The 14,744-nt window shown below is 36.5% G+C and overlaps 1 protein-coding gene across 4 annotated transcripts in view; it reads right to left on the bottom strand.

Moving 5' to 3' along the window:
• Tpp2 (tripeptidyl peptidase 2) overlaps positions 1 to 14,744 on the bottom strand; it is a 64,477-nt gene that overhangs the window by 14,019 nt on the left and 35,714 nt on the right. For 2 of the 4 annotated variants that reach the window (XM_075956357.1, XM_075956359.1), the window contains exons 16-24: positions 13,411 to 13,517; positions 11,534 to 11,688; positions 10,012 to 10,128; positions 9,702 to 9,802; positions 8,741 to 8,837; positions 7,629 to 7,766; positions 6,083 to 6,327; positions 5,790 to 5,868; positions 3,698 to 3,736 (exon numbers count right to left, since the gene is read on the bottom strand). In XM_075956357.1, the coding sequence (XP_075812472.1) occupies positions 3,698 to 3,736; positions 5,790 to 5,868; positions 6,083 to 6,327; positions 7,629 to 7,766; positions 8,741 to 8,837; positions 9,702 to 9,802; positions 10,012 to 10,128; positions 11,534 to 11,688; positions 13,411 to 13,517 (1,078 nt within the window). The remainder of the gene's footprint in view (positions 1 to 3,697; positions 3,737 to 5,789; positions 5,869 to 6,082; positions 6,328 to 7,628; positions 7,767 to 8,740; positions 8,838 to 9,701; positions 9,803 to 10,011; positions 10,129 to 11,533; positions 11,689 to 13,410; positions 13,518 to 14,744) is intronic. The other 2 variants (XR_012908856.1, XM_075956358.1) reach the window with 1 other exon arrangement.

Here is a 14,744-nt window from a genome sequence, read left to right as displayed (position 1 = left end):
ATGACCAGAAAAGCTGGCTGCAAGGAGCCTGTTGATAACCTTGGCAACAGTAGTGTCCTGGGACAAAGATCAAAGACGAGGCAGAGAACAAGGAAATAAGCCTAGAGTTCTTTGAGAAAGTTCTGCTTTGAGAATAGTAGAGTAATATATCTTAAGTTTATATATGACATATAAATCTATCCTATAAAAATACACGGCTTGGGAAATGTAACCAAATAGCTAAACTTAGTTTCTGGCAACAAACTGACTGTCCTTAATTATTATTTACTAAGTCCACTTCTCAAATTCTATTTTCAGGTTTATATTGAACTGCTGCTAAGTTAATATCTCCACTCATCTTAAGTTTCTAATATTGAAACAAATTTATCTTACCAAAGGACATAGACTGCCCTCCCACATTACTTCAGAAATAGCATGAGTCAAAAGTATTTTAAAATCCTACTCCCCCAAATAGGACTTTTAGGTCTATGCACTGTGTAAACATTTCCATGTTAATGAGATTCTGACACTCAGGACTCTGGGGTATATGGTGATGCGACAGTGTGTGAGGGATTACTGGTCTAGCTCTACCATCACTTCAACACACAATTAACCACTATCTCTTCATGGCTCTTTTAAAGCACAGAAAAAGAGAAATGAGGAAGCCATAGGAATCCATCTGCAGCCTGTTATACTTTGTGAGTTAAGAGAGTCAGAGCAAAGTCTACTGCTGGGCTTGCTCTTTTAGGATGCTGCAACTTATCCATTCCTTTTCCCTCAATACCAACCAACCCTGCTTGTATTTTTGAGACTGGTCTTGCAATGGGAGCCAGGCTGGCTCTGAATTTATGATTTTGTCTCCTGAGTCCTTCCTCTCAACCCCTGACAACGCTGGAATTATGGGCAGGCTCCACCATGCTCAGCTTTCTTCTCCACTGTTTGCAGGTCACTTTCCTGGGCGGGCATTGCCCTGGATAAAGCAAAAGGGTATTTGAAAAAGCTGAGCCAAAACCCTAGCAACAAATTCTCATTAAAACAGCTCCAGTGTCGTGTGTTTAGCAAAACTGTCCAAGAAATAAAGATAAAAGGAGTCTCCAATATCTATGTAAATATGGTTATATTGCTTTGGAATCAAGTTCTTCTGTGTGTTACACAGACTGTGGATCACCACTTGCCTGACAGTCCGATTCATTCTAACTGCATTGTGAACCGTTTAGCTTCCCAGGCTAGAAAGTGGGAAATACTTCTAGGCAGAAAAACCTGTTTTAGAAGGCAATTTCTTCTCTGAATTTCAAGGGTAAGGCAATTGCTATTACTATTTTAGTACAGAAGACAGAAAATAGAATTTAATGTGAGTATGTGTTAATATACAATAAACAACAACTATAAAAACAAATGCTCTTAGAGTAAATAAACTATCACTAAAAAGGTAAGAGCTGAAAGTTTAGGATCTTAGAAAAAAAATCAGTAACCACTACAATTACAATATTAGTAAGACCCTATGAAATACTTCATGACAAGAATTTCTATTATTAAAATTATAAATGCAGTACTTTAAAACCCTAATCAAAAGGAAAATGGAGTTGTTTTAATTTGTGTCACTATGATCATATACTCTTTTTTTAACAGCATTTTTTCCCCAACTCACTTTTTTGTTGTTGTTTTTTTGAGACAAGGTTTCTCTGTGCTCTTCTGTGTAGCTTTAGAACCTGTCCTAGATCTCACTCTTTAGACCAGGCTGGCCTCGAACTCACAGAGATCCACTGCCTGTGCCTCCTGAGTGCTGGGATTAAAGGCGTGCGCCACCACCACCTAGCTCCAACTCACTTGTTAAGAAACTAATGTAAAGTTAATTTAATAGCAATGATTTTGTACCTTAAATCATGAATAATTGTGATCATGTTTTAATAAGAATAGTCAAGAAGAATATTCATAGTAGAAAAGTAATAAAGAGTTCCAATAGGAGAAATTTAGTATTAAAGCTGAAAAATATTCTAAGCTATCCTTAAAGTATTTCAATAACGTTCAAACTGAAGAATATTTTTCAGAAACTTAATGTTACCCATTAAATCAATAACTGCTCAGTGAACAACATAATACAGCATCATTTAGATCTGGTTCAAAAGGCTCAGTTTCTTGAGTGCTTAATGTATTAATTTAGTTACTAAATTAAAAGCTTTATGCAAGTTCAACTATTTTAAAGATTAATAGCATTGATGCCATTTGTGATTTATTAAAAGTATCTAATTACATTATAAGTGTAAGTTTTTCTCTTTGTAACTTTATAGGTTTTTTATACAAGAGCTGTAATGTATGTGCCAAGTACTTGTGCTGATAGGAAGGGATGGGAGAAGTAACTGTAGTTCCCACATGTTACCCAAGCTTTAGTCAGCCTCCAGTAAAAAGTCTCGTGCTCCAGTATTATCTCTCACAACGTGCACAACCTTAGCCCAACAAAACTGTGCAGACCAACTGAAAAAAAAAAACTATAAGTGTGGAAGAAAAGTAATGCTTAACCTCTATTTGATATTTTCTATTTCGTGAGTTCCTAGGAAACTTTTTCAAGCTATCTTTATGGCAACTCAAAGAAACACACATTGATACATAAGATTTTTTTAAATGATGCGTTATGATCCATTAAATATGTCTAGATGGTGCCCAAACATGTCAAAACATCCATTTGAGAAATACTAGTCTTCAGGTCCTTAACTAGAAGATTCTTCATGGTGCACCAGGGCTTAACATATCAATACACAACAAGGGCATTTTGGAAGACATTTCAGTACTTTAAAGCACAACTGATTATCTGGTAGGAATACTTCTTACATAAAAAGACCACTGAAATGCTAACCATGTCAGTGGCTCTTCCTCAAATGTGTCCCTTTCTCTGTGCTTGGAACAGAAATCTTTAAGTTAAATGTGGCTCCAGCAGTCAATACAGACTATTCTACAGGAAACCAAGTAGAACCATGCACAGCATCAAATATGTCTGCATTTTTATTACAGACTTCACTTCTAGTTAGACATTCTTATTTGTTATTTTCACTTTTTTAAAAAATCCTTTCTGTGTCTGTTCTTCCATAACCAGGATAGATGTAAAAGCAGGGACTAATTTATTAACAAAACCATATTTTTAAATATGGCTTTTAGATTTTAATAGGCTTTTTACATTTTTCTTACATTTTAAAATGTAAGTGTATGTGTGTGTGTGTGTGCAGGCAAGTCTCATGGTACATACACAGAGGTTAGATGACAACTTTCCATCATGAGTCCTAGAGATTAGGCTCAGGTTGTCAGATTTGTCAGCGGGTACCTTTACCTACTGAGCCATGTAGCCAGCCCTAGATTTAAAAAAATCATTAATTACTTTGTTCTCTATTGCTATATTATCACATTCATCTCCTTATGGTTTTGGATATGCAAAACTTCAAGCTTTTTAACTTAACATCCTATCTATAGCAAGAAATATGAAGCAATAAAAACTGTCTATACCACTGGAAAAATAGGGGTTATGATTTACAAAACCTTTTATAGGAAAGCACTATGCCAATATTGCTCGTGGGTATTAACTCACAGAACTATACTGCAGATTGTAAAGAAAAGAAACTAAGAAAAAGATTCTTTAAAAATAAAGATTTATAATAGTGAGAGAAAAAAAGTTTAACTACTATGTAAATAAGGCTTTAAGATATCATTTTTAAGAACTGACAATCAGTACCTTTTTAAATTTTCCTTGTCGTTTTGCTGCAGACTGCCCCTGGGAGTTAGAACGACATTCTGTAAGAAAACATGCATAATCTACACAGGATGGAGATACCACCTCTGCCTATTTTTCTTCCAATTTAACATTTCATCTGTACTTGTCACAGTACTCAGAAGGATCAGATCTGTGACCAAAATGGCATGCTTAAAGGAAAGCAATACTGCCATACCAACTTTTAAAAATAAAAATGCATTCAAATATGCCATTTTCACCTTATTTAAAAAGTTTTGTGATCAAACTGCATCAGCATTAAAACATTTTTTTAAAAAACATTTAAGATTAGCTGACAGTCTGCAGAATCTGACTGTATACAGGAGGTCATGACCATCACATAAGCCTATGGAATTCTCTAAAAAACAAAACAAAAACCTGCAGCACTTAGGGTTTAAATGAAAGGCAAAGTGAAGTAAAATCACACTTTCTTTCCAACTACCAAAATGTAAGAAGTGTAAAATGCTGAGGAAAGTTTAAATGAAAAATTCAATGGCAATTATACTAACTCAATAACTTTAGATTATTGCTGTCTTCTTATAAATGACCTTCCTAACTATAGTTAGCTAGGTAAAGTTAACTCCACGTACTTATAATTTCAAAATTGTCTCTAAGAGTATAGTCAGGAAGTACTATTTTCTGAATTGTAAGAATACTTCTGTCAATAACTCTCTTTTGTTATACTTTCCATGAGAAGTAGACTTCTAAGATGAGCCATCTATTATCTGGTTGAAAAATCCAGTTGCAATCCCACAGAAGGAGCTAAATAGTAAATCTACAGTAAGATCTAAGGATTTCTTTCTTTCTCTTCCCTCCTTCCCTCCTTCCCTCCTTCCCTCCTTCCCTCCCTCCCTCCCTCCCTCCCTCCCTCCCTCCCTCCCTCCCTCCCTCCCTTCCTTTCTTTCTGTCAAGACAGGGTTTATCTGTGTATTCCTGGTTGTCCTGGAACTCACTTTGTAGACCACACTGGCCTTGAGCTCAGAGGCTCGCCTGTCTCTGCCTCTTGAGTGCTGGGATTAAAAGCGTGTAACACTACACCTGACTATGAGGATTTCTTGAATCAGTTCAAGAACAAAGCCCAGGATCAAGTGCTGGCTGACTTCCAATGACACTGAGCTAGGCATGTGTAACGAGTACACTGAAATGCAGCCTGAGCGATACTAAGGTACAACCTTTTCTAAGCACAAACTCCCCAAATTAAGCTTCAAGAGCTGTGAATAGATGGCCTTGATTGAACGATGACAAGCAATACAAATAAATTTCAAGATAAATGAGATGAGCTCATCTGACAACAGCATGTATAGATCCTAGTATTAGGTTAAACAGCCTTGCACAGTTTGGTTTGAACTAACGCTAATGAGAAATGCAAAGATGTAAGAATGACAACTCTAAGTGGGTTTACAATAAATGACCCACAGGCCATAAAGGTGACAGATCCACATAAACATCGTTCTGTGCGACAAATCTGTAATGAAAACAGATGGGAAAACCTGAAACAAATGCCCATAAGGCTGAAATAGCAGTTATCTCTAAATCAGAAACAAAAAGCATCTTTTTAAAACTATAAAACACAGTACCAAAAGAAACACTATATCTGCCCACATAATTATACAAGATCTCATCAAGTCTGCACAAACATGACAGCCAATATCCATTGGCAAAAATTCCTCAGATTGGTTTTTATAAACAGCTGAAGAGAATCTGACTTTTCCAATCTCTACAATACATTGATCAAAATTATAAGGTATGCTGTAATTTTACATTTATTTCAGCCAATTATGACCTGGATCTCAGGAAGATTAGGTACTGAGTCAGAATAGGTTTAGGACATGCGGCATAGGCTTATGGGAAAGAATATAAACTGTTTTTCAATGACACATTTAAATAAACACCAAATATTAATCCACCTTCACTAATAGCACAAGAAAAAGCAACAATTACCCTGCACCCCCCCCCCCCCGCTGTCTCCTTTACCCATCTGAAGCGTGCCTTTTAAGGCCATCATAAGAGACGGGCAAGGTGAACAGGCACTTTCAGTTAGGACACTGGTACTTACAGCTTTCTTCCCAAGCTCAGTCTTTGACAGTGTCAAGGAGCCTGCAAGGTAGCATCCGGGTCCTGCCCCCTTAGGTATTCTAATGAGAAAATTAAAAAGGGAAAAAGCAACAAAAGAAAAAGTTTCACAAAAATACTTAGAGGAAAACCATCAAAATAATTCCATACTGAAATAGTTCCCATGTACAAATTTTCAAAAATAAAACTGAAAAATCACTTCAGACTAAAACGCCAGTAAACTATAAATTTAGACTAACATGAACCACAACGTCACTCATCAACGTCATCACTTACTTATCATCAGGTAAGGAAGTAACAAAGAATGGCTGGTTATATTTAGGTGGTAACGTCAAACTGCTTGATTTCTTCTTTCCTAGAAGTGCAAGGCTATGATTTTCATGAATATCTAAGCTCAAAGTATTAGACAACCTATGAGAAACAATAAACGGAAGATCTTTAAGACGATCCAAATCACTGATTTGCTCATGACGAATCTGTAGTCGAATTGTATAATCTCCTTTCTCCAGTTTCAAAGAATACTAAAAAAGAAAATATTTGGAAAAAGAAAGTTTAGTTTCATAAAATGACAATAAAAGGATAAAAGAGACATTTCCATTTACAGAATGTGCACAAGGTACAAGAGATTATCTATACAAAAATGTCTAGGCGCTAGCGAGCCCGCAGGATCAGGGATATCAAGAGGCTTGCCCAGAGTCACAGAGTCAAGAATGAAGGAGCTCAGGCAAGGTTTGACACCAGTGTTCTCATTCTTTCCACCACAGGATAGCCACACTTTCACATAACCAATATTTATACACGACTAAGAAAAAAAATATTTTTGTTCACGGGTCATCAGAAACACAAATTGTCAAAAGTGAAATTGAGTTGCTGCAGATTTTCTAAAATATACATTCATGTATATGCAAACTTTGAATTTTAACTGTGAAGTGTCACATCTCTTTATGACAAGCAGGGGAAACAGAAAGCCAATAGAAATTAAGGAATAGAAAGCTACATTCGGCCAAGCTAAAATGGTCACGGAATAGGGATGCTGTACTCTGCAGAAGCAGTGTCTTCTGAGAAGACAGGAGAGGTAACTCAAGTATGCCTTGCAACATTCCATTCTATAGTGATGAGACCGCTGTTTGTTTGACGGGGAAAACTGGGATAACTCCTTAAATGACCAAATGCAACAGCTTCCATTAATTATTTTCACTATTCAGCAAAAAAAAAAAAAAAAAAAATCACGAGCATTTCAGGAAAAATATCCCATTTCTTCAAATACAATTTGAGTTAGAGACGAAATTTCCAAGTAGTCACATGCCAAGAGATTCTGTTTCCATTCAGTGGCTGTGGAAAGCACAGTGCCTGGCATGCAGTTCAATGCTCAGTACAGTTTCAGAGCTGATGGCATTAATACACTGAAACCACCAGGTCAATGCCTTAGTAACCCCAGAGTTCCACTCAGACCTGGGACCACTTTCCAGTCTCACACTCCTCATTCACAATCTCTCTTTAAATAGGCAGAAGCCGTGGGTAGGAGGGAGAAGTACAACAAAGAGCTATATTGGGACGACAGGTCTAATCTCATGACAGAGTGCATGCTGAGCTTGTGCTGGCTGCTGTCCCTCCTCCTCCACTAAAAATACTCTGTTGGCAGTGTTTGTAAGCAACATCCTCTAGCGTAAGAGTTGTCAAGCTGGTCCCTTAATGACCACCAGAGCAAAAGAGATTTCTGTAGGTGTAAAAAGATTGAGTGAAATTATATCTTTAAAAGCTTTTCAAGTGTTTTAACTTAACAAGAAATTTGGGATTTATTAATTCTTTTTATAACTTATACCTGATGTGGATAGGCATCGCCTGAGCCCATTTGTCTTTTGTTCTGGTCAAAAATAATCCAGAGTTGGCTGTCAAATTCTGACTCATATAACAATTCACAAAGAAGTGGACAACTAGGTGTTACTTCTCCACTCTTAGGCTATTAAGAAAAAAAGAACAATTACTTGTCATGGTTTATATATAATTTATAATACCATTATACTGTTTCATTAAAAAGTATTCAAAATACATTCTTATAAAAGTACAGGATAGCTACTATCTTGGCATTAAAGAAATTAACTTTTGTAAACTTTAAAAAATACAAACCTAGTGCTCTTCCTACACACACACACACACACACACACACACAAACACACACACACTCATTCCTAACAAATATATATAGTTCCAACATATATACTCTAATCCCTTTATAAAATTCGAATCTAACCATAACCCTAACCTACCATTCTGTAGCATGAAAACTAAATTTATATAAGGTTTCAACAAAGTAAACATAAAATGAACTGAAATCTCATTCACTGTAGAAATCCCCTGGATCCAACATTGACAATGGTCTCAATTACGTTTACTACTGATTCTTCCCAGAGGGCACTCAGGCAGGTATCATCCACGGAGCATTGCTGTAGTCAGGATATACAATATCTCCCATATATGCTCAATGTTTGGTACCCAGCTGGGGATGCTATGTTGCAGATGGTTGAAATTCTAGGAGGTAAAGCCTCGCTGGACAAAGTTGGGTGGCAACAGGCATGCCCTAATTTTTAGTTTCTGGTCCCCTCTTCTCTGCTTCCTGTCCTCTGTGAGTCGAGAAGCCTCCGTTAAATGTTCCTGATGCCATTGTGTATTACCTGACTACAGGCCCAGAAATAAAGAGGCCAAGGGAGCACAGGCTAAACCCTCTCAAACAGTGTGGCAGAGTAACAACTCCTTCTTTTATGCATTTTTATTCCTGCTGTTTGTCATATCGACCAAAAAAAAAAAAACCCCAATAAATTATTAAAAAACAAAAAACCTAAGACTCAAAGACAGGAGATGTCTTTCCATCTGTGATCTCATAGACTATAAAATCAAAGTTTCCTGTACAGGTGTATTTTACTAGAAAACACTTACCTGATGAAAGGTATATGTCAGAACCATCTCATAAAGTTGGCGATTATTTGGCAAAACATCTCTTGATCCTAAAGGTCTGGTTTTTGCAATTACTGGGCTGTAATAAGGCAACTGCATCACTGAATTAATTCAAGACTTCATTTAGCAATACAGAGAAGCAGTTAATTATGCCAGCTGAGAAGATTACTCTTGAAACTGCCTTTTTTAGTAAACCATATTTTAATTATTAATATGTACTCCAGATTGACTAAATCGCTGCAATATTACAAAAATTTATCATTAAAACCATTCAAAAACGTTACAAAACCCCAGCACTCGGGTGATGACTACCAACAACAGTGAAAGAACAGCTCCGATCCAGACACTCCCCACCACCCTCTCCTGCTGGTACTGCTGCATAAGCGTGGATGGGCCACGTCCTGAGGAGATGACACTGCCGAGGTGTTAGCAGCGGAACACCAAGACTGCAAGTTCCTGCTTCCACAAGGAGTTATGGCATATACACGCAGGAGACACATTTCTTCTACCAGTCAATGGGACTTTCTGATATGGAATTTTTTCCAGCAGTGAACCATACATTCACAAAATAAAACTTGGGCACTGTTACCTTGCTTTGCTCTAATAGCTGAGATTAAACTGAGGGTGTTACAGTTAAGAAGAGACAGGGTCTCCCTAACTTCTCCAGGTTGGCCTGGGACTTGCTGCTCTCCTGTCTCAGTCTCAACTGATTATTTATGTCAAAAATGGTGGTCAACATACAGTGACAGCAGCGCTGATGGATCAGTGAGGCTACAAAGCAATCCCAAGAGGATTCCTAGGCTGCAAAATCAAACTGGATTTTTTTTATCGCTAGCAGCACATAGATAAAAAATTAGAAAGAAAACAAACAAAATAGCCCAAAAACCTCATACTGTTCCTATTAACATTCAGCTTTTGTAACTCTTAAAACAGTGATAGATACCGCAGTGTTTGGACCCAGCTCTTCAAAGTAATGCAAGGAGCCAGATCTTCATACTTTAAGGAGGACTGGACATCGAAACGATTGATTCCTTCAGATGCATGCTATAAAAGATATTTAAAAATTAATTTTTCAAACGTTAAGACAAAACTTTGACTCTAAAATAAGTTTATGTAGCGCAAATATTTAAATACTCATGGACGAATATATATACATTTATTTGATTTTTGATTAGTTCCCCATTAAGGTTTACACCCACCACAGAAATTATTTTTCATAACACAAATTACACTAAAAATGTTATAATACTTACAATGTTTAGCTGTGGCGCAGTACACACTATTCCATGGAATGATATGGTATAATCAATATTGACATCACTAAGACTTGCCCACCAACGAGCAATACAAAATTCAATTGCTTTTCCACCCTGCAAATAAAAACAAGAATGTTAAAGAATAAATCTGTTTTCTAATTCTTCATTCCACCAAATATTACCTGTTTCAAAACAAAATTTTTATTTGCAGCAAGAAAACTAAAGATTCTATCATTTATGCTAGGCATTCAACAAATTATAATTGCACGGGTGAGTATAGATAAGGCATTTAAATAGTTAATAATAATTCAGCACTTTTTAAATCATTATTAGTTAAAAAAACCTAGGACCAATTTAAAGATATTTACATTAATGATGAGAAAGAATATTTATATAAAATTCATAAAGCATACTCAATAGGCATTATTGAATATTGTTTTCACAGCAACCTGGCAACTGAAGTAGCAAGTTATAGTCACATCCTTCTCTTATGAAAAAATTGAAAAGTGTATTCTAGCACTGCTGTACTAGTACATTTAAAGAGATGAATAAATGCTAACACTGCCCCACAGAAACGTAACAGAGACAGGAGAGAGCAGGAAGAGAAAACCCAGACGAGCAAGTACAGCAAGCACAGCAGCACATTTCCCTACCTACCATGAAGGAAGACCAGTCATTCCTAATATGGGGGAAAACAGACCTGACAACAGTTTTATCTGGAAATCAAAGCACTTCAGAGACACAACAGGGGGACATTAGTAAGATCACTGCAGAAGAGGCTCACATGAGGAAACAATCTGCAGGCAGTACTATGTGCTAACAATGCAAAATGAAGGCCCAGATATAAAGAAGCCCATGACTACAATTTTTCTCTGAAGTATCTGAGTTCAAAGAGACAGGAATATTGGTTGGGGTACAGCTCAGTTATAGAGCACTTGCCTGAGATGCACAGACCTGGGTTCCTTCATAGAACTTCATAGAAGAGGAGAGAGTAGAGTAGTAAAATTCACTTTTGAAATACAGCTTACATTTTATTTATTGGCATAGATTCGCATTATGTAAATCAGGCTGGTCTGGAACATTCAGTGATCTCCTTACCTCTGCCTCCCAAATCCTAGGATTTACTGTTAAGCACCATGATAACTGCCTTGGTTTTCAGTACTCTTTTCTTTAAGGTTGTTTATTTTATGCATATCAGTGTTGCACTTGCATGAGGTGCTTGCCCAGTGTGAGGTGGTCAGAGAGGGAACTGGCATGACATGTGATTGTAAGTTGCTTGCCATGTGGGTGTTGGGAACTGAAGCAAAGTACTCTACAAGAGCAGCAAGAACTCTTAACCCCCAAGCCATTTCTCCAGCCCTGGTTTCCAGTATTCTTCATTAAACTACCTTTCATCCTACCTCATCTGTGAGGTATGAACAAAATATGAATCTCTTACATACTCTAGGCACAAACTACAAAGTCTTAGCCCATGTCAAAAGAAAAGGGAGTGCTCTGAATCTGAACCTGTCAAACTTACCAGGACAGGAAAGGCTTCAATCAGTGTTCCTTTTTCTGGAAGGGAACAAAACTTATAAAATTCATGACTTCGATATGCTCTCTGCTTCACAAGCTGTACTGCATGAAGAACAAACTTTGCTGATACCTCAGAAGAACATGAACACACTGTAACTTCTAAAATGAAGAAAGAAAGTAAATTTTAAACTGGTTAAGAATTAAAACGATCACAAAATGTTTTTTTTAATAACTTTTACTTTTTAGGGAATAATACAAATAGAACAATATTTTCTTTATTACTTATAGACATATTTTTATTTGATATATGTAGGTTTTGTACGCATGCACAGGCCTGAAGTCACAGCTACGCTGGAACTTGAACTACAAAACGGTTGGAAGCCTCCATGTGGGTTCTGGGAATCAAACCCAGGTCTCTCTGGAAGAGCAGCAAGTGCTCTTAACTATACTTCTCTCCAGTCCCTAAAATGGTATTTTCAAATGAAAGCTGCAAGCTTCTTCAAAAAGAGTATGTGTATACATGATAATCTCTAAGAAATAAACCATCATTTAGTGAACAGCAATCCAAACTTCAGACACTAGGAAAAAACAAAGTTACTTCTGGATCTACACACAATTATCCTAACCAGAGCCTTTAAAATCTCTCTTTTCTCTTATTTTAGTCAGAAACCAAACTAATTCCCAATAAACAGATTATAATTTTATTTTATTTATTTATTTATTTATTTGCTTTTTCGAGACAGGGTTTCTCTGGTTTTGGAACCTGTCCTAGAACTAGCTGTTGTAGACCAGGCTGGTCTCGAACAGATTATAATTTTAGCAATCCCTATTTAGAATCACGTCTAAATTCTCTTCCTATTCTTTTCCTCTTGTATGTATTCCTGAGTTTCTCCAAAGTATCATCATCAGAACCACAACTGCTTAGCTTTACTGTACTGCAAGGCTAGAGGTAAGCCAAAATCAGGAGGAAGATTATTTAAAGAACACTTCTTCTGATCCAGGGTACTGAAGCAAGGATTGGTTCATTTTATTTCTTACAGACAAGGGGGCACCAAGGGGAAATCAATCCATTGCTCTGAGTACATATATGGCATTCTGACAATATTTTGAACGATCTGAAATAGAAACCACCAGAACATTTGTAATCTAACACTGTGAAATGATGTGGAAACATGCTCATTCTATATCATTCAATAATGTTTTATAATAATAACCTCCACCCAACCCTGGAATGTTTTCAATACCAACTAAATAAATCCTAAGGGAATTATATTTACTGATTTATCACTAAACAAGGTTTTTTTCTTCTTTTTAATTAAAGAAAACAGACTCAGTAAACTGCAAAGGCTGGGCAAAAAACAAGAGTAATTTCTGTGGGTAAGGTTTTTTATTCTTTTGTACCATTACTGAATTTTATTAAGCATTGAGCTATACAACCCCAAGGGGCCTTATGTAAATACTGCAGTACTAAGCCATGCCACAACCTGGTCTTAAAATAGCCCACAATGACAACTCACAGTAACAGCCCCAAATAGCTTCCTGTCACTGAGTGCACCAAACTCTTAAGAGTACAAAGGCTGACCTAACATAGAGGAAGCACTCTCTAGACATCTATTCTTATAGATAGTATCAGTAAAGATATTTCACGCTAATGCTTTCTCAATAAGTCAGTCACAGTTTAGACAAGGTATTCTATAGGAGAAAAGGCAAACAGTCTTCCTCTAAGGGCCTAGCGTAGACACGGAATACAAAAAGGTAACGGTTGGGAGTAACTCCTGAGAACCTTTACAAGGAAATCAACACAGCAATAGTGCATTATTACCAGTGTGCAAATTCTCAAATACATTAACAAAATAAAAGGTACAGTCACATTTTACTTACCAGCCCAGGTTGCACCCTCAGGAACCTCAACAAAATGTCTTCGAATCTGGCCAGGTTTAAAATGTACATCTGTAAAGGCTAGATCATAATGTGATGACTCGTTTACTCTGAAAATTAAAAAAATATATATATATTAAACACGATACTCTAACAGTAAAGCTACGTGTAAACAATAAAGTCATTGGCACTCTAGATGTTCCTAACATATGCAAGAGTACAGTTCGCTAGAAGTAAAACCTGGATTGAGCTTGCAATAAGTTGGTGATAAACAGTAAGCACAATACTACTTCATCATGTAACACAGCAGCATCACGCAGATGAGTCTACTAATCTACTTTTATACCTTCAACAAAACAGTAAAATGCTTAGGCTCTCACCTGTTTTTTTAAAGGAAGTTTACAAAACTCACAGGATTTTGTCATTACCTAATACTCAGTTAGTGATTTCTAAATATTAAAATCAAATTATATTTGTGTCAGTAATAGTCTCACAGATGTACAGGTGAAACATATAGTAAACTAAGCCCCTGCTTATGTTTCAAAATGCTCCAAAGACAAACTATTTTCATAAGAAATCAAAGAAACCTAAGCATCAAATGTGTAACTATATATACTAGAAATAGAATACATCTGCAGTCACATTGTCCTCAATTTTACCAAGAAGAAATGAGTACCTACTATGTATGAGGCACTGTGATGTGTAGCTAGAATTATGTCAATGAATAAAACATGACCCTCTGATCTATAAAAACTGATGGGGAGAGAAAAACCATTTAATACAGCAAGCTTCAGAAAGGAATTGTTAGGGGAAAATAGAAAAGGATTTAGAGCCTAAAAGTGAACCTGGGGAAACTTCCTCAACTACATATTATTGAAAGTCTTTTCTAAAGTCCCACTGAACGTATACGAAATATATAATTGAGAATTTAACTAAGATACAGTTTTCCCATGTTTTAAATTTAATCTCTTCAATTTTATGCTATAGACCTCACTGGCTGAGGCCTATTCCATGATTGACTCAAACAACCCCAAACAGTACTAAATTTAGAATGTGTAAAACAGTTTATATCCAGAGGACTCACAATCAAACAATGTAAATTAAATTTTAAAACCTTGGAACACATCAGCCAAAGACTGTCCAGGAGTTAATGAGCACAGAGAAAGAACTCCCTTCATCTAGGATACCCAGACACAAGTCTGCTTATTTAACAGACAGGAAAATGAGGCAAAGGAACCAATAGTACAAATGCATAAAAACGGAGGAAACCACGTCAGGGAGCTGGCTAAAAATGTGCAATTTGGTAGAGTCAGTGACAGGAAGCTGTCTGGGACTAT

Source organism: Microtus pennsylvanicus, chromosome 22, assembly GCF_037038515.1.
Source record: "Microtus pennsylvanicus isolate mMicPen1 chromosome 22, mMicPen1.hap1, whole genome shotgun sequence".
NCBI lineage: Eukaryota > Metazoa > Chordata > Mammalia > Rodentia > Cricetidae > Microtus > Microtus pennsylvanicus.
This window is presented reverse-complemented; position numbering and strand designations above follow the sequence as displayed.